This window comes from Vanacampus margaritifer, chromosome 18, assembly GCF_051991255.1.
Source record: "Vanacampus margaritifer isolate UIUO_Vmar chromosome 18, RoL_Vmar_1.0, whole genome shotgun sequence".
Taxonomy (NCBI): Eukaryota; Metazoa; Chordata; class Actinopteri; order Syngnathiformes; family Syngnathidae; genus Vanacampus; species Vanacampus margaritifer.
In genome coordinates this window covers 2,217,541-2,237,395 of record NC_135449.1, presented here as the reverse complement: position 1 = coordinate 2,237,395, position 19,855 = coordinate 2,217,541, and the positions used below count along the sequence as shown (strand labels likewise).

The 19,855-nt window shown below is 42.5% G+C and overlaps 2 protein-coding genes across 3 annotated transcripts in view; one reads left to right on the top strand and one right to left on the bottom strand.

Moving 5' to 3' along the window:
- LOC144038585 (proteasome activator complex subunit 4B-like) overlaps window positions 1–7,712 on the bottom strand; it is a 29,985-nt gene extending 22,273 nt beyond the window's left edge. For both annotated transcript variants that reach the window (XM_077551170.1, XM_077551169.1), the window contains exons 1-8: window positions 5,935–7,712; window positions 5,124–5,264; window positions 4,246–4,362; window positions 4,104–4,148; window positions 3,888–4,037; window positions 1,171–1,234; window positions 846–920; window positions 654–776 (exon numbers count right to left, since the gene is read on the bottom strand). In XM_077551170.1, coding sequence (XP_077407296.1) covers window positions 654–776; window positions 846–920; window positions 1,171–1,234; window positions 3,888–4,037; window positions 4,104–4,148; window positions 4,246–4,362; window positions 5,124–5,264; window positions 5,935–6,140 — 921 coding nt within the window. In that variant the 5' untranslated portion in view covers window positions 6,141–7,712. The remainder of the gene's footprint in view (window positions 1–653; window positions 777–845; window positions 921–1,170; window positions 1,235–3,887; window positions 4,038–4,103; window positions 4,149–4,245; window positions 4,363–5,123; window positions 5,265–5,934) is intronic.
- Window positions 7,713–7,759: 47 nt separating this feature from the next.
- Window positions 7,760–19,443, top strand: LOC144038591 (thrombospondin-2-like). Its single transcript, XM_077551186.1, has 20 exons — window positions 7,760–7,886; window positions 8,041–8,177; window positions 9,553–9,699; window positions 10,038–10,131; window positions 10,689–10,847; window positions 11,274–11,450; window positions 11,521–11,694; window positions 12,567–12,697; window positions 12,769–12,903; window positions 12,989–13,207; window positions 13,501–13,608; window positions 14,477–14,636; window positions 14,718–14,836; window positions 14,929–15,163; window positions 15,675–15,902; window positions 15,977–16,107; window positions 17,117–17,257; window positions 17,345–17,442; window positions 18,768–18,907; window positions 18,972–19,443. Exons 1-20 carry the CDS (start codon window positions 7,829–7,831, stop codon window positions 18,977–18,979), a joined length of 2,799 nt encoding a protein of 932 aa, XP_077407312.1. The 5' UTR covers window positions 7,760–7,828; the 3' UTR covers window positions 18,980–19,443.
- The last annotated feature ends 412 nt before the right edge of the window (window positions 19,444–19,855 follow it).

Sequence of the window (19,855 nt, the reverse complement as noted above, 5' to 3'; positions counted from 1 at the left end):
AATTCAAAGGGAATAGAGACTGAGTTTGATCGTGAATAGTGAAAACAGCGAATAATTGACATTCCTTGTAATTGGCATAAAAATGGCATTTTTAAATAATTACAGTAAAAATAAACTTCTGGAAAAAAATTCTAATAAGCATGGAAATGGAACAAAAACACGGGGGCAGTTAAAAATAGAATTTGCTGAATTTGTGAAAGCTGATCTGCAAACATGCAGTGGTCCACTGTATTCTATTAAAATATATAAATTAGGACTATTTTTAGAATCAATTATTCTTCGCTTATTCCATCCTTCACTGGCAGCCATTTTCACTGAAGCAACCCCCTTCACACGATTTTGACAGATTTTTCAAGGCCACAGAATCGTGTGTTCTGTTGCTATAAAAACGGTTCTGTTGCTATAAAAACATGGACCCTAATATAAGAAAGATAAAAGTATTTTCTTTCATCAGGAAAAAAAGTATCCGTTTCCGTTTTGCAGCAATTAGAATTATAATATAGCTAAGTTTCATCATTATCAAGAGCTTTTTTTGCAACATGGCCCTGGTTGCTCTCTTATACTCTGCTGGCCGTTTTTTCTAATAACTACCATTGCTTTAAGCGACCTCTAGCCTTTAAAAAAAAATAAAAATAATTTCAAAGCAAAATTACCAGCAGGGCTGTGATCCACAGCACCAGGTGTCCGATATCGTACGAGTTGGTAAGGTAGCGCAGCGCCACCATGTGGTTGACGCCAACGGGAAGGTTCAGACTGCGCAGGATCCTGGTGAAGATCTAAGCACACAAAATGCAAACGTTCACCATTACACTGAACCTGATGAAGTGATTCCAGCAACAACTCACGGTGGGGATATAAGGGGTCCAGTCCACATAGCCGATGTTGTCATTGGCCAGGCGAGCGAACAGGTTGACCAAGTGCTGCGAGAAAAACACGACACAAACGCTTAATCCGAGCGGTCTGAAGAGCGGAGACTAAACCACATGCGTCACTGGAGATGACTCCATCGTTTATGTGGAACGTAAGGCAGGATGATTCATGGCTCAAATAACATGGAAATATTTGCACAGGTTTATGGGGAATAAATGAGCACATAAATTGCAGCCACTCTGAATATAAATATTGCATTTGCCAATGAAGTGTGTGCGTGATTGTGTGTTTTTGTCTCACCCCTTCCCAGCTCGGCTGATTCTGCACCGACAACCAAAGATCCATTAATTCATCGAACCACAGCCTGAACAAAAAAAAAAAAAAAAAAAAAAAACACTGCATGACTTTGTTCCTTTCTCTTCTGTGTGGGGCGATTGAGTCCATTGCCCCAAGTTGTCAAGAAAATGGCGTAGTAACCCTGTTACATGCATTTAAAAAAAATATATGGTTAGTGCAATTATTCTCAATTATTTTCTGTTACTCCCCCTAGAAAGAAGAAAATATTTTTATTATTATTACTTTTAATTTTGAAGCGCATCAATTTGCCTCAAATGTAATAAATAAATAATAAGAGCGCCACTGCCACCTACTGTCGTGGATGTGCTGTTACACTATATTCCAGCATGGGGGGGAAAAAAAATCATTACGCTTTGCTAACGCATGTTATGCTAATGGCGTTTTTAAAATGCAGTGAGTGGTTTACACGATTCTGCCCAACAAATTCCACCTAGCAACAAACAAGTGATCATGAAAAACTAAGCTCTGAAACTTTGATTTAGACATTTAAATAAAATTGAAAAAAATTGAAAAAAAAAAAAAGGTATGGGCACCTACCTACATTACATGGTTGCTGCACAGCATTTTGTGAAAATATCAAACAGACACACGCACACACACACACATACGACACCTGACGTTACCAACAAATTCTTGCCATTCATCTCCAACCCAATAAAAAATGAACTGCCTCCCTCCGAACTGTCAAATGTGGAGCGGAACATAAAAGCAGAGAGTATTAAAAGTGATGTACTGCGGGAAGCCGGTCCAAGACTTGGTGCAGACAAATGTCTCTCGAAAAGGCCAAACACGGTGAAGAAATGCACTGAGAGCTCTCGGGGGGGGGGGGGGGGGGGGGAGAAAAAGTGAGACGAGCGGCTTGAGCTTTTCCAAGAAATCCAGCTGTTGGCCCGACGTGACCGAGGGGGTCGTGATTGATGGGCAGAATATTATTTATGGTGCAAAAGGTGCCTGCGGTTTTTGCAAGACATGATCCATGTTCAGATCTGTTCAAGGGCTTACAAGGAAGCAATCCAACAAGCTGCGCCAGGACTTAAAGTCTCTGTAAAGTGAAAATAAACATGCCCTCTAAATTTGACACACCGTAGAGAAGAGTGTTGTTAACCCTGCCAAATTTGAATACTTACAAAAATTGTCACGTTTATAAAATTAGGCTTCCAAAAAGTAAAAAAAATAAACAAATCCATTGTCTGTGCTCTCAGATGTTGTGGGCGTGTCCACTGAATAGGCCGAAAGCCCGCCCCACTCAACTGTCAATCAAGCCCCTCCCACCATGGCTGCAAAACATCTCACTGGGTCATCGCAGGGGTTATCCACACTGCGACAACGAGGCACTCTTAAGCGGCCACATCAACAAAGCCCCTGTCCGCATTCTGGCTGCTTCTTTTTTATTCCCTCTCGCTCTTCTGCCTTCTCTCCACGACCTGCACTCACTCACGGCCAACAACGAGGCACTCTCAAGCCAGCCCGAATCCCTCCTTCCGCACGCTGGCTATCAAGTAGAACAAAATACAAATTCTCTGTGTAGGCAAAGCTAGGTAGGAAGCAGAGTTTGTCACCGCGCACTGTTGAACCATTAGCAAAGAAAATCACGAAAAGTGAAAAATGCTTTTACACATGCACATATATTATTCTCAGTCATTGCAAGTTTTTCGCAATTATCTAATCAAACGCGTAGAATGTATTAAGAAACAAATATCTGAATTCCCTTCACAGGGTCATGAAACATTTGTCCTGCTATTTAAATTAAACGTGAACAGCTACTTCATTCCCTCAGAGTAGGAATTGTGGCTCTGTGTAGTCAACTTTAGCTCACAGTTAGTTAGAGGCTACATTTAAAGCCAGTTACAAGCTCATCTGGTGAGATTTTACAACTCCATTTCCTCAAGTCACTCCTTTTAAATTGGACGTGTAAGGAAGCCAACAGAAAGTGGCGGGGCAGAAACGGCTTCTCGGACAACACAGTGGAAAGCGAGCCAACATGTAGGGGGAAAAGAGGTTTAAAATATTGTCCAATACGCACAATATCTCGCCAACATTTATTTGAATAATTATGAAACAGTTACAAAAGATAAATATGCTTTGAAAGGAGTACTTCCAATTAAAAATGACAAATGTAATTTTAAATGTTGATGTTTAACTCTTTGACTGCCAAAAACGTTAAATAACGTTTAGTAAAATACTATGGAGGAGTGCCAAAGACGTTAAAAGACGTTTGTTTCAAAACAGAGGTGAAACTAACCATTTTCTATTGTTGATTACTGAAAAACGGAATAAGGTAGAAACAAACTTTCTGATGAAAGATGAGAGTTCAATCTTTCATTTGGTAGTTTGTGTGTTTCCATAGTCCAAACACATAATTTTCTGTGGACCTTGAAAGATCAGTCAAAATGCTTAAATCGGCTGGCACCCACGGCATCCCTTTTCTGAAAACGTCTGGCAGTCAAAGAGTTTTAATGAGAACGTTAAAGGGATACTTGACTCATTGAGCCATTTTCAGCAGTAAAAAAGTTAATATTTTGTCCAGAATGAATTTGATAACTTCATTATTTGTCATGTATCATTAATACCTTTAAAAACGTTTTCTTTTTTTTTTAATGTAAAATCTATTTGTAAAAAAATTGCATTTGCGAATGTAGAACAAGCAACGCGAAACCCACCGAAAGCCTTGCTCGTGCTCCTCGGGGGGCATGATGGTGGGCAGGAAGAGCTCCATGGTGCCGATGGCCTTCTGCATGACCGTGTCAAACACGCACAGCAGGGGGCGCCACTCGTCCAGCATCTCCTTGGTCGAGGATGCTGGGAAGTACCTGGAAGAAGACATTGATAAGAACCGCTCAAGGAAAAGCGAAAAGATGCTCTGAACAAAAACTTACGGTCTGCAACTTTTGACCAAAGCCTTCAAAATGTGATCCAGTGAACTTGAAAAAACAGAAAGTGAGAGTAAGTGAAAATCATTCAATTGGACAGTAAAACACATCAACACTGTCATGTCATTTGATTAACAGCACAGCTCACTTGGGGAACCAGACAAGACCCAGATGCTCCGTTTTGGAGTGGACCACCTTCTCGTAGATCTGGTGGAGTGGTCGCCATGGCAACTGGAGGTCATCCCTTGAAAGAAGTTCCTTTTTCCTGTTTGGGCAGGAACATTTTTACTCACTAGTTGCCCTTTTTCTTGGAGCTATGATATCAGATCAGGAGGGTTTCTAAACAATATTCAAAAGGAAAAAAATCGAATTCACTGTTTAATTGGCACACAATTTAATGGCTTATTATAAGTATTGCCCCTGAACTTATGAACTTAACTGCATAAATCCTTGAAAAAAAACATGCCAGACCCGCCGCTATTTCCGTCCAGCAAATGAGGAGCAGACGCTCATTGGAAAGATTTGGAGAAATCAGCCATAATACGGCGGCAGAGCAATGGATTTGAGTAAAAAGACATCCATCTTCCTGCTGCGAGCCGCGGCGCCATGTATTAAGTCGTTGACGAATACGTGAAGATGCGATGGCGGAGTGATGGATGCGGTCGTCGTGGCGACAACCTCGAGACAAAGGCCAAGTGATGAATGTTGACGCGGCAGTGGCATCTGATTTAAGGGGGCATCATTGTGTGTGTAAACCGCACGTTGGAGACAACTCACTTGAGAGCAGGGCTGGGCGAACGTTGGTGCTTAAAAGTCACATTTGGCTTTTAAAAAGGACAATAGAAGATTTGTAAATGTTTAAGTTAAATTTGCATGTAAAATGAGGTGTATGTGAAATGTGGGCGCTGTCAGGTGGAATGCTTGCATTTCAGGAAATTTAAAAAATATATATTTATAAGAATAAAAGTTGTGTTGGTGGGTTAATATTATTTGATAATGTTTTTTTTTAGTTTATGTGACACCCACTTGAGGAGCTGAATGAGCAGTCGGGCGTAGCTCTGCATCATGTGAGGCTCCAAGCCAGGCAGTGTGACCAACTCGTAGAGCAGCTTGATGAAAAGAATGTGGTCGTCTTTGCTGAACTTCCGGCCGTAGAGCTTCAGGAAACTGTGAGGAGGCGAAAGTAGGTGAGGTTAGGTGAGGTGTGGGCCGCGCTGAAAGGTCAATAGGTGCTCCCTGCTTCCTGTCGCTGATTCATTTAGTCAAAGACGACGTGTACAGTACATGTGCAGGGCATGATGTCACTCTCAAGGTATATTATTGGTCTCCAAGCTAACTTTTCATTAGCAAAAAGTACAACTAGCTTTTCAAGTTGTAAACATATGCGGGTTGAGTTAGAGTAAAATGGAAGAAGTGGGCTAAAATTCTTGCGTAGAGAAATGAAACATTCTTTTAAGCCATTACAAAATAAATACAGTAAATAAAATATCTGTATTTTGTATATTTTTCCCCTATAACACTGAATTCTACAATACCTTTGAAATTAGCATTTTCTGGTTGAGAAAATTATATTTGGGTAATTTAAATTGGCCACCTGTACATTATGTAATATCTACCAGCCAATCAACGAGGGTAAAAATAGACTTTGTCATACAAACAAATTAAAATTATTTCATAATTATTGAATTGACACCCAAGGTAAACGATCATTATCACAAATATTTTGTAAAATGTTATCTTTATTATTTCCAAATAGTTTAGCTTAAGCTAAGACGTACCTGGTTAGCAAGTTACTGTACTTCACGTGAAGTTAATTCGTTTGACTTCCGGTACTTACGAGAAGAGTTTCTTGCACCAGAATGCGACCCCGGGCCAAAGTTCCCGGAGGAGGACCGCTCTGGACAGGTTCGACTTGATGTCCGCCAAGAGTTCAGCGGCCTCTCTGTCCAGCCGGTCGGCGTACGGCAGCAGCGCATTATAGACGAGCTCCTTCTGAGGGACCACCACGAAGGGGCCGGCGGAAAGTCCGCCACCAACGGTCATATCTGAATATTTGTCGCGTAAAGACGCAGAGAGAAGAGCCGATGTGCTGTCATAGAAGTGCTTTGCTAGCCGGGGGACTAATCCAGGGAGAGACACAGGGCGGAAGGCATGTAATCGGCCGAGGGGGGGAAAGTGTGTCACGGCTAATTGAGTTGAGTAAAGCCGGCTGGTAAACTCCAGTACTGTATACTGTAATTAGTGCTGTAGGCTGGCGTTTCCGTTCTGACCCGCGTCGGCAGGTGCTGCGTCACCTCGTTTGCGTCATGACGCACGACGCCAGCGCGCCAAAAGATTTGACCCAAACTACCCAAACCATCATGGTGACAAAAAGTACTCACTCTCTCTACATAAGTAGAACATACTTGTATATATATATATAAACAAAATTTGTATTACTAGATCAGTCTTGAGTTTTCATCACGAATTGAAAATCAACTTGACATCCACACGATGAACGTGTTATACAGTACTAGCTTGCTACGGTCAAGTGAATATTCGGCACTACATATCCCAGAATCCCCTTGAGCGTGCGTGTTTGGGTTAATCTGTAGAATATTAGGATCATGGCCCGTTAACTGGATTACTGTCTCTCTGCTGTCCCACTAACCCTGAACTGACTGACTGGATCAACTCACTCACTCACTATCATCAACCTAATTTAAAAAAAAAAGTGAAGTGAACGTAGTCTTTGTTTGCTATAGTGACATTTATTAAGTATTTATCAATAAAATTCCTCATTCCTTTCCAACGTACTGTCTTTTGAGGTAGAGCTCTATTCTGGAGTTTCTCTCTTGTCAATCCTTTTACTCTAAGCCCGTGTAATTCTCTGACCACAACATGCTTAGAGCGTTGCGGTGCCCAAAGGACTAGTCAGGCCCGTGATTGATTAATTAATTGATTAAGAGGCCTTTGTCTCACTGCTTTTGTCCTTACGGTGCAGTTATGCTAGTCATGAATAGTGACAGGCAGAACAATTACATAGAAGAAAGTACTTGCTGCAAGTGTATCAGCTTTGTGTTCAATTGAACAGACCCACAAAGTAAATATGAGAGTAAATTCAAATGAGTTTGTCGCGATTTTTGTTTGCTGGCGTCCCGAGAGATTTTTCTCATGTAAAAATGGGCGCCTTGCCTCAATATAAAGGTTGAGGAACGCTGATTGTCGTGCATTTGTTGAAATATGTTGGGCGTGTGCGCGTGCTCGTGTGTTTGTTGCTATTCTTGTGCGCTTCATTGCAGTCTGGACTGATGGAACAAGTGATTCATAGTAAATGATGATGATGATGATGATGATGATGACGCATATTTCACTCAGCAGGAGAGCGAGAAGAGAAAGATGAGACGATGATCCTAACCTGCTTAACTGCTCCTGATAATGGACCCCCTGAAAAGTGCGGTTTTGTCGTTTTTTTCTGCCATTGGTGCGATAACATCCATTTACAATTAGCTATGCTCGGCTCACAAAACCAAATAATCATGATTGACAAGCTTAATGATTAAAAAAAAAGTTCAATAAGACTCTCTCTCTGTTTTCTCTCTCTCTCTCTCTCCTCACAGTGTAACAACTTTGCCCGAACTCACAGAGCTCTTCCCCTCTCCCATTTGCTGCCGACTCAACCAGCGCCGACTTGCCAGATGCTGAGGAGGCGACGGGGAAATAAGCGAGGGATTTAAACGCGGCGAGGGACGATGACCGGGTTTCCGGCCGTGTCTCGGCTTCTCCTCTACGCGGCCGCTGTGTGCGCAGGTACCGCACCTTGACACTTCATTAGAATCAGTGATTCCTAAAACTCTGCTTACTGTCCAATAGGTCTTCATGTGGTTATTTGTATTGTTGTTGTTGGCCTTATTTACCTCATGAAGTGTACCACACACACACACGCACACGTGCTGGTCCGCAGGTGTGCGCTGCGCCGACGTGTCCAACGTGACGTCGGCGGTGTGTCGTCACCCGTGCAAGGAGTTGGTGCAGCTGCTCGCCGACATCCACGACATGCGAGTGGTCACCGGAAACCTTCTGGGAGACCTGGACAGATTGGTCAGATGGATATTTGTTATGTATCGTATTTTTTTTTTTTCATTTCCGCCATCAAGAGGGTTTAGATGAGTGGTTCTCAAATTGGGGTACGTGAAGGCACTTCAGGGGTTACGCGTGAAATTTGAAAAAGTGGCATTCATATGAAAAAAAAAAAAACTTGATCACAGCAGTTGTCCTTTTTTAATTATTAAATAGATTTTTTTTAAGATGTATTTATTCATGTCATTTTGAGAAAAGATCTGTACTATGATCCAAAGGAGGACACTTTATTTTGATCATTGCATTATTTATGCAGCATTATTTATTTGCAGTAAATAATTTCTTCTTTTAAATTACTGTATATCTTTTTATTGGTAAACAATTCACTAAATGCCACCACAAATGGAGCTAAAAAATGACAACAAAACACCACTTTTTCTCCCAAAAATGCTTTGCACGGGTTAGGGGGCTTATTAGCTGAAAAAAAATAATTTCCCATGAGATATATAGTTCACTATATGTTTGACACAGTATGTCACTGATTGATTCTTTGATTCAAATGTATAAAATAAGAAACCATGACTGATTGAATAATATTTTTACAATGAGGCACGTTTTGAATAAATTTACATTATTTTTTATTAACAAAACTTGAATACATTTTTTTATATATACCCCATTTAAAAATAAAATAAAATAAAGAAACATAAGTAATACTAAAAAAATGTTTGTTTTTTTAAATGGTAAAACATGTTTATAAACATTATAAATCCCATTCAATTTGCACATTTTCTAATCACTTTGACATTTCATTTAGACGTCCTTTTACCGTATGATTGTGACAAACTCTGACTGGGTGTTCTTGTTTGTACTGACTTTGAGTTAAAAATCCAGCCCAGAAAAAAGTGCCATTTTGGTCGGGAGTGCTGATTGGAAACACATGAAAATGCCCACTGCTGACATCTCTGTCAGACTTTGTGTGCTCAGCTGATGCCAAGCCGAGGTTTACGTGGCCCCAAAAGAAAGCAGCGCAAATGGAACAAGTCTTCAAATCCGCCGTCTTGGCACAAAAAACGCTCGACTCTGCGGCCGTCATTTCTGTCATTCAAGTCGGGCGAAAGAACAGCGACAGTGTTCCGCAAATCCCTTCGGAGCTTGATGGTACATCGAAACCAGTGGTTCTCAAACTGGGACCCTGGCGAGGCGTAATTAAGAGGTCTGCGAAATCATTTGCAATTCATTTAAGTTGTGCCGGGCATGTTTATGTTGAAAGATTACAAAGTAAGTCATTTGGGGGTTACACGTCCTTGGAAATATTTTGCTGGACCCTCACATTTTAAGAACGCTTCCACGTCGTGCCTTAATGAAAGTCCGTCTATGTTTTTTGTCTCGTCAGTTAAAGGAAAACGACGAGATGCGCATCACGATGGCCGGACTCGGCGCCAGCGCTGGCGGGAACGAGATCTCGTGCGTGCAGGACGGACGAGCGTACGAGCACGGCGAGGACTGGGACGTGGACAGCTGCACTTCCTGCGCCTGCCAGGTTGACCGTGTTGCCAAGTTTGCCGAGAAAAATTGCCACAAAATGCTCTTAAAATAGCAAATGTTGAAACCATTTTTTAAGACGCTGGGTTCATTGTATTCGAAACAGCTTTCGCGCTACTAGCGCTCGGCTAATGTTCTGTCCGCCACATCTGTTACATGCTCTCCTTTTTCTGTTCAGCACTTTTAATTCTTGAATACGCGTCCTCCCAGAATCTCTTTTACTTGATTATGTCTGTCATGATCTCATTCCTCAAAAGTAACATCTGGCAAAACTGTGGGGGAAAAAAAAAACAAAAACTTCCATATATTGCTCCATGTTTGATTGCTGTGGTCTAGTACGGCAGGGTGCTGTGCCATCAGGCGTCCTGCGCTCCCGTGTCCTGCGTCAATCCGTCCTTTGCGGAGGGAGAGTGCTGCCCCGTCTGCCTGAGTGAGTCAACGTTTACCGGCAAAACGTCTGCAATCACAAGATGCTCGCCCTCGCCGCAGTTAAATACAACCTACTGTCAACACAAAAACGAAAATCCCATTTAAGAAAACCAGAACATTCCATAAATAGAACCTCAATGTCAACTAGAATTAAATGGAACTGAATTTCTTACTAAAAACAACCAAAACCTTCAATAACCGATATAATAATCAGAACCCACCGCTTAAAGGAATTGGAAACTTCCATAAACATAAATAGGGAGGGTTTTGGTTATGGAAAAAAAAAAATCCTTTTTACAGAATGTTTCAGAACCAGAACCCCCTTTAAATGTCACCACAACCTGCCACCAAACTCAACCAGAATTCCCCAAACCAAATCAGAACATCCCACAAAAAAAAAAACCTCCAACAAACCAAACCAGAACCACCCCTAAAAAAGACCAAGAACCTTCTACAAACAAAAGCAGAACCTCAAAATGAGATGTTTTCAACGGAATTGTAGTTTGTTCGAGAAACTGCAAAAGTAAAGCCATTTTTCTTTTGCCGTTGTTTGCGAAGACCCAGCAGACGGCTGGTCCCAGTGGTCCCACTGGACCGAGTGCTCGTCCACCTGTGGCCGCGGCGGACAGCGGCGGGGCCGCTCCTGCAACGCGGCGTCCTGCCCGGGGCCGCCGCTTCAAACCCGCGGCTGCACGCTGATCAAGTGCCAAAGCGACGGTACGTTTACACGTCTGGGCTTTTTTGTGATTGGCGGCGCACGTGCGCGCCAAGGACGGCGATCGTGCGCTCCACGTGAGACGTTCAACAACTCAAAATGCATTTGAGAGATGACTTTCCTAATTGAAAACATGTTTTTGCTCTATGACTGTATGTGCGTGCGGTGAGGTTGTGATGTGTGGAGAATTTTGCCGGCTTTAAGAAAGCCACATGTACGATTTCTTAAGAAGACGGCAAACTTTGTCGTCGTGCTCCGCCCACAAGGACTCAAATTCTCAGCAATTTCATCTTGTCAGTCTATCCGGCACACGTGGCCTTCATTTTGCCGCAATTGAGCCTAAAATGGTCACTTCAAAACAAAATGGCTGCCTTGTTTCTCTATTTGTGATAGTAAAGCTGTCATTGCCGGAAATGTTTGGTGTTTAGCACATGCTGACGTGAGCTGGAGTCTTTGGTCCCCTTGGTCTCCGTGCACAACCACATGCGGACACGGTAACATCACGCGCGTCCGTCTTTGCGACAATCCATCGCCGCGGAAGGGATCGAGAGGATGTGAGGGCGTTGCCGCCGAGACGAACCCTTGCAACAACGCACTCTGCTCAGGTGAGCGCAAGGACGAGCTCTCGTTGGGTGGGAAAATGCTAACGACTTGTTTGTGCGTGTTGATGTGCAGTTCCAGGAGGCTGGACATCCTGGTCCGAGTGGGGCCAATGTTCCAAGTCATGCGGGGGCGGTCTTTTGAGTCGAGAGAGGAAGTGTTTAAACCCGGCGCCGCAATATGGCGGGAAGCTTTGTGCTGGAGATGCGTTGGACTATGATGGCTGCAACAAACAACCTTGTCCTTTAGGTAAACACCTCCCGACATCTTGTTTGTATTTATCTAGGGCCCGACCAATAGGCATTTTTTTTAGGCCGATGCCGATACCGATACCGATTTTTGGCAGAAAAAATTACTGATTAATCTGCCAATTAATTAAAAACATATTTAATGCATAAAATCGTGTTCCCACAGCATTTGTGTGTAAATATTCATTATTTGAAGGAAAAACACTCCGGAAGTCGATGCTAACTTCCTGTTAGCATTCGATTGAGATCGTCCCTTCACTTTTAGCATTAGCGCTAGGCTAGCAATGTTTTAAGAATGAAGCATGTTTTGTATTTAAATATACAGTGGATGTAATTCTCAACGTTGTGCGTTTAGTTTTACAGTTAACTCCAACTGGGGTGTAATTAAACAGCATAAGATACGCTACACACTTGCTAGTTGCTAATGCTACGCAAGCAAAATGATGCATTCGGGGTACTTTCACAGCGTCGGAAACTTTGGCTTTCTTCGATGAAGAAAGGGGAAAATAATCGGCCATTTTGGCTTAATTGGCTGATGTTTGAAGGGCAATAATTGGCCGCTTATAATTGGAGGCCGATTAATCGGTCGGGCCTTATATTTATCACCTGAAAAAAATGCAAATTTGCGCTCAATTCACTAGCCTTAATATCATTGTTTTATGTTTCAACACTCACCTTTAGAACTAACTAGTTTTGTGCCATTCAACTTGATGATGGAGTGCCTCATGGCTCTTATGTCGTCCCACTTTCATTTCTGGGAAATTTAGGACAAGACTGTTAAAAATAAGACCTTTTGCTGTAAGATTTGGACTGAAAATGAGGCAAACACATCAACTTGTCTGTTTGGGATTCACCTTTTTATTTTGTTTTCAGACCCGTGTCTGCTGTCCACGCCGTGCTTTCCCGGGGTGCCCTGCACGTCAGGCAGCGACGGCTCGTGGCGGTGCGGGCCGTGTCCCCTGGGTTCCCACGGCAACGGCACTCACTGCGATGATGACGACGAGGTGAAGCAGAGTTGATGTCGATAAAGTGCCAGTAGGGGGCATCTACGAGTCTCCGGCGTTTGTTTCTGCAGTGTGAAGTGCAGGGAGTGTGCGTTACGAAGTGTGTGAACACAAACCCCGGCTTCTACTGTCTTCCCTGCCCTCCTCGATACAAAGGCAGCCAGCCCTTCGGCCTCGGCCTAAAGGAAGCCCAAAACAACCGGCAGGTATGTTTTTTGTCTTTTGACCTCCATGGATGACTTTGTCTTGGGTTGAACGACAATCCTGATGCGGGGCTACTTTTGGCTGCAGGTGTGCGCTCCGTACAATCCTTGCAAAGACAACACACACGCCTGCCACAAGCACGCCGCCTGTTTCTACTCTGGCCTGGCGTCGGAGGTCTTGTACAAGTGCGTGTGCGCCGTCGGCTTCGCAGGGGACGGCTTTCTCTGCGGGGAGGACGTCGATCTGGACGGATGGCCCAACAGCGGACTGACTTGCCAGAGGAACGCAACATATCACTGCCAAATGGTAAGCCAATAAACTTTTCTTTTTTTTCTTCTTTCATTTAACCAGGCTGGTCCCGTTGAGATTAAAAACAAAGTTACAGACGTACAGTACAGAATGAGACAAATTAAAAATGTACAAAGTGCAACATTTTGGATTAAATGATCAATAATATTGTTCAAACATCCAAGCTAAACACATCGACACTGCATGGAAGCTGTTTCCATGTCTTTCAATTAAGATTTTAAAACATTTAAGGACACTTTAAGTCATTCTGCCGCCCCGAACCCCGTGACCCAACTGTTGATTGGCTGCAGGACAACTGCCCCTCCGTGCCCAACTCCGGACAAGAGGATTTTGACATGGATGGACAAGGTGACGCCTGCGATCCAGATGACGACAACGATGACATCGTCGATGAACGGGTAAGCTTAGGCAAATCACACTCTCAAAAATGGAACGATGCTCTACTTGGGTCAATTTGACCCAACTTTGAGTCAAAAAAATGGGTCTTTTATAGGGGGCGGGGGGTGGGCAGATGGGGTGCCCCAAAAAAAAAAAAAAGATTCTCCTAAGAATTACGATTCTCATTTAGTACAATTCAGAATCGATTTTAAATGTCCCAAAATCGGTTTTATTTAAATTATTTTATACTGTCGTGCCCTTGTTTGTGTGTGCCTTTTATTGGGTGCGCTGTTCATGTTGTACACGATTTGGCCACTTAGCGGCAGTGTGGTTCCGCACGGTCTGATACACTGTTCAGTTGTCGCCACTTCAGAGAGTAAAAGGAAAAAGTCCCGATCAAGTTGTTACAATAAAGGTTGTTTTTTTTTGCAGCGTAGGAAGCGCATCTGCCTGCGAGTAATGTTAAGATGCTTCTCTGTATACATTTCTGGAGCGTTTTGTATGAATAGCCGTTCTTTTGAGTGATAAAAGTGCCGCGAGTAGCGCGCTAATTAGCGTTAGCGAGCCAGACTGGAGTAGATCATGACGATTCTTTGCACTTCTATAAATTGAAGCAGAAATCTTTGCCAATCCAAACATTTTAAATCGAACATCTGTCTCAATCGGATTTTTAAATATTGTCAGATCCTTTACTTGGGTAAAAAATTGGGTCATTTTGTAGAAAACAACCCAGAACGTTGGGTCAAATTGACCCATAAAGCGGTTCGGTCCATTTTTGATCCATTATTGGGTTACTTTTGATCCAACTGTTTTTAGAGTGCACTGGCTTCGTTCAACCCTTCCTACGTAGTTCTTCTAAGGTGAACTAATGACGAGCGTGTGTGGCAGGACAACTGCCCCCTGGTGTACAACCCGCGACAGTTCGACACGGACCGGGACGGCGTCGGGGACCGCTGTGACAACTGTCCCTTTGACAGCAACTCGCTGCAGACCGACACGGACGGCGACGGCGAGGGAGACGCCTGCAGCATTGACATGGACGGAGATGGTACGAAGTGGACCGTAACACTTGACTGGGGTTCGACTTTCAAGCCGATTTCCAGTGAGATTTGCAGTCTGCTCTTTGCAGAGGTTCCAAATGATGGCGACAACTGCGCGTTGGTCTACAACACTGAACAGAGGGACACGGACTTGGACGGCGTCGGGGACCAGTGTGACAACTGTCCCCTGCTACACAATCCGCTGCAGGTGAGCAACATAAGCTAAGAATAGAAAGCAACTCTTGAGTGACGCAAGGATGAAATTGCATCCAGCGTATTTGTTATGCTGTTGGCTTGTAGTTGGACTCCGACAACGACCTGGTGGGGGACCTGTGTGACAACAACGAGGACATTGACGAGGACGGCCACCAAAACGCCCTCGACAACTGCCCCTACATCGCCAACAGCAACCAGGCCGACCACGACCGGGACGGCAAAGGCGACGCCTGCGACCACGACGACGACAACGACGGCGTGCCCGACGACCGGGACAACTGCAGGCTGGTGGACAACCCCAAACAGCTGGACGCAGACGGTTAGAGGCTTTTGCGAGTCGTCTTAGTTAGGGCTGGGTATCGATTCGATTGAGAGTTGTGTTCCATTTTTCACGATATCGATTAAATATGGAACATCAATTCTTCTTAAATGTCAAGGACATGATAAAAACTCCATAAATATTGAGTTCCAAAGTCAATTTTGCGGAGGCCGTAACTGGGCAAATGATTTAGTTTATCAACTCATTCACTCGCAGCCTTTTTCACTGAAGTAACCCCCTTCGCTCCCAGATTGACTTTTGGCTCGCCTTGCCTGCTTTTTAATTTAATTCAGCTGAAACGCAACACGAGGTAAGAAGTGCATTTCTTTTTTCATTTTGCGGTGGCGTTTACTAAATCTTGCGCACAAGTAATACACATTTTTTTAGACTAAAACTAAGCATTTTTGAAAGAGCTAAAACTAATAAAAATGAACAGAGCCACCCTGAAAACAACAACAACGAAATAAAAACTAACTCTAATGAAAATGTCAAAACTATAATTCCCTCTCAGGCGACGGCATCGGCGACGCCTGCTTCGACGACTTTGACAACGACAGCATTCCCGACGCGCTCGATCCCTGCCCGCTCAACAGCGACATCACGTCCACGGACTTCCGGAAGTTTCAGGTGGTTCTGCTGGACCCGAAAGGCACCGCCCAGTCCGACCCGCTGTGGGTGATCCGCAGCCAAGGCACCGAGCTGCTGCAGACCACCAACTCGGACCCCGGCATCGCTTTGGGTAGGCCTCAGCCCGACGCCATCAACATTTGATAAAAAAAAAAAAATGCCAACAATAGCAAATGAGTTGAACAGGATACGACCAATTCAACGCGGTGGACTTCAGCGTGACGTTTTACGTCAACACCAACCGGGATGACGACTACGCCGGCGTCGTCTTCGCCTATCAGTCCAGTCGGCGCTTCTACGTCGTCATGTGGAAACAGGTGTGAGCGCTCGACATCGCCACCTACATTTTTGTTGCTAGCAGAGTGGCTAACTGTCTATGCTAACTTAGGTATTTAACTGACAGATGACAACTAGCTTGTCATAGCTCACCTACAGGAACAGACATAAGCATAAATGCTACAGTAGGTTTATTTTACCTGGCTTGTTGCTAGGCAGAATTCACAGGGCACAATCACTTTTGCCCCGAAGGCCAATTTTTTTATTTATTTTTTTTTTTTAAATGCAAATGCCTTGTCGGTTTCTTTCGGTGTTGGACTGAGGGCTCCTCCATTCACTTCCTTTATATAGTAAATAATATATATATTAGGGGTGTCAAAATTAGTGCGTTAATTTTGAGTTAATATAAAGTTCCTTTAACGACACTCTTTTTTTTTTCTTTTTTTTTTACGTGCAATTAATGACCGCCCCTTACTTGGAAAGTACTGTGGGAATTCCAGTCGCAACGCAGCAGACACGTCCACGTCAAAAATTTGCAGTAATAATAATGCATATATTTGCGGGGACTGGAATCAAGTTGTATTTTACAATTTTTAAAATGTGCAGAATTTCACAAGTTACTTTATGTTAAAGATTAGATAGCTCTAAATATGAAATGAAAAATGCACTGAGCTGTCACTGTCTTACAAATGCAATTATGCCATCTAGTGGCAGAAAAATGACCTCAACACAAATCAATATCACACTCGTTTTTTCTTTACAGTACAATAAAGTTCTTTTTCATTTTAAGTCAATTTGATGAATTATTATGAAATTACTTTAAATTTACACAATTGTAACCTTTTTATTGTATTTTTAAATAACACATTTAAAACATTTTGTTTCATTCAAAATGAACTTGCATAATTATCTTTTTTTTTTTTTTTTTTTTTTTAATTATGTCTTAAAAAAAAAGAAGTTTTGTACCAAAAAACAATAATAATAATATTTTCTTCATAATCAAGCGTTTCTTCTAAAATGCCAGCTCACAACTTGCATGCCTGACAACAGGTATCTCAGGCCTACTGGGAAAAGCGACCCTTCAAGGCTTTCGGAACCGCGGGCGTCTCCATCAAACTGGTCAACTCCAGCACGGGACCGGGAGAATACCTGCGCAACGCCCTGTGGCACACCGGCAACACCCGCAACCAGGCCAGTGACAACCTGCCACTTGAACTGAAAACGACGACGCACGCACGCAAGCTCAAACGAAACACGCGCGCGCTTTTCTCACCTCAGGCCCGAACCCTGTGGCACGACCCCAAGAAAACGGGCTGGAAGGACTACACGGCGTACCGCATGCATCTCACCCACAGACCCAAGACGGGTTTCATCAGGTATGGAAATGTGATAGCGATTAGCCCAACACCCTTGAGCCCAAGTGTCAAGCGAATGCGCTACACGATGTGTAATGGGTTCAAGCTTGGCCGCCTCTCCTTCATATTTTCACGGTGCCATAAAAAAAAGGAAGCCCGACTGGACTCGTTTACGAGCCGACCTTACAACACAAAAGGGAGCTACTTCCCATCAATGCACATCTTGCCCTGAAAACACAAAATGGTGGGCAAAGCAGTTGCTGGGCTTTCAATGTGAAGGACACCAACACTTTTTATATCTGTGAATGGTCGCAACAAAGCTGCGACAGCGGCCAGGAATAGATTTCGTTTGACAACATCCTCAGCACAAGGAGAAATGTGAAAAATCCACAAAAAAATAGGCTTTCCGAAAAGGCCTTCGACAACAAAAATGTAGTCATGTAGAATTATTATAATTTGAAAGCAACTGAATTATTACTCCAAATTTTTTTTATTGTGAAATATATATATATTATTTCATAATATATTTAATAATAATCTGTTTAGAGCAATTGAGTGAATTACTTTTTCATTTTTCTCCCACATTTATTTTTTTGTTTTATTTAATGGTATCATTTATTTTTAAATTTGTACATAACAGATTTGGAATTTTCATATCTGCTATATTTAATATTGCATATATGAATGATCTGAATTTGATGTAAATAATTCATTACTTATTTCATGAATTACAATTTTTTTTATTAAATTTGTTTATTTTATTTTTTTAAATCATCCATTGATTATTTTTTTTATTTAAATGAATTAGTTATTATTTCAGCTAAAGTATCATCAAAGGGGTGTCAAAGTTATTTTGTCACTCGTAAGAAGAAGAATAAGTTACTATTTGGGAACAAGAAAATGCTTGCAATATCTCAGCGTTATTATTGATTGCATATTGTATGCCCATTTGAAATTTCCGTACACATTTTAGCAAATATTATGAAAGTTGACATGTTTGATTTAATCTCGCGGGCCACATAATTTTATGTGGCGGGCCAGATCTGGCCCCCGGGCCTTGTGTTTGACACCTGTGATCGCTCAAAGTTAGCTATGTATCATTCATAGCATTTTTAATTAATTATTGTATTATTTATTGAACGTAATTGTTATATATTGCATTATTTTTTTAAATGATTGCATGCATCTCATTTGCACATTTTTAAATGAATGTTTAAAATGAAATGACTAATATTTAATGATCTTTTCTTAGTTTCGGCACACAAAGGAGAAGGACAACAAAATGAGACATTCACTTCTATAGACTTGCACCGTTTTATGTCCATACCTTGTTTTTCCTCGGGCAGGGTGGTCGTGTACGAGGGCAGGGAGATCCTGTCGGACTCGGGCGCCGTTTACGACCACACGCTGGCCGGCGGCCGACTGGGACTGTTTGTCTTCTCCCAGGAACACGTGCTCTTCTCTGACCTCAGATACGAGTGCAGAGGTACAGAAACAAATCCTCACAAATCCCGTTTGAATGTCCGTTTCATTTTTGTTTCCATCCTCAGATAACTGACGTTTGCTGGGACAAGAGAACACATCCACCATCAATTTGTCGATGATCAATTTGTCTGTTTTAGTTTCAAAGCAATTTGCTGAATTTGATAGCTTCCAATCCATTTGCTTGTCACTAAAGTTTGTAAATTATTTATTCCCATTTGTGTATGGAAGAAGTGCATTCTTTGGCAGCTGTTACTACAGCAACGTGGTCTACACTGCCATCTAGTGGTCACGTTCTGGCAAGATAAACTAAAAAGGTAGGCTACACTTGCACAATGCATAAATAATTATATACCGAACATTTAAATGTTATCACACTATGTTTACATAGAGTACAACATTAAAGAGTGCTATTTTCCTTATTCAAAACATATTACTCTTTTTTTGTTGGTTTTAATGGGGAGGCTGGAATGGCGTAATGGCATTTGCAATGGCCACAAGATGGCGGCAAAGCACAACTTTTGACCCGCTGAAGCTCCTCAGCTCACTTTGGGTACCAAGATGCCAAAAGATGGCAGAAAAACAATATTTTTGTTGTTTTGAAATGCAAATGTCTTTCTTATTTCTTTTTTAATAAAGAAGTTTGTAACAGTTAATTTTTTGGGGATCATATTCCTCGGCACACCTGATCTCTCGTGATGTGCCATGGGAGTGGCTGGAAATTAAAACGAGAAAAATATTCAGTTTAATCAAATAAAGATGCCATTGGTTTGGGTTGTGCAGGTGTACCTAATCAAGTGTCCCATGTTTGTCCTTTGTTGTGATTCAAGCCCAAAACCAGTTGAACCGGTTCAAGCCGGTCGCACGCGCAATTTTGTTTCCCCCTGCTATTCCCCTGATTTAAATCACTTAAAAACCACAAAACCAAGCCAGAGTTACAACCTTTCAAGTA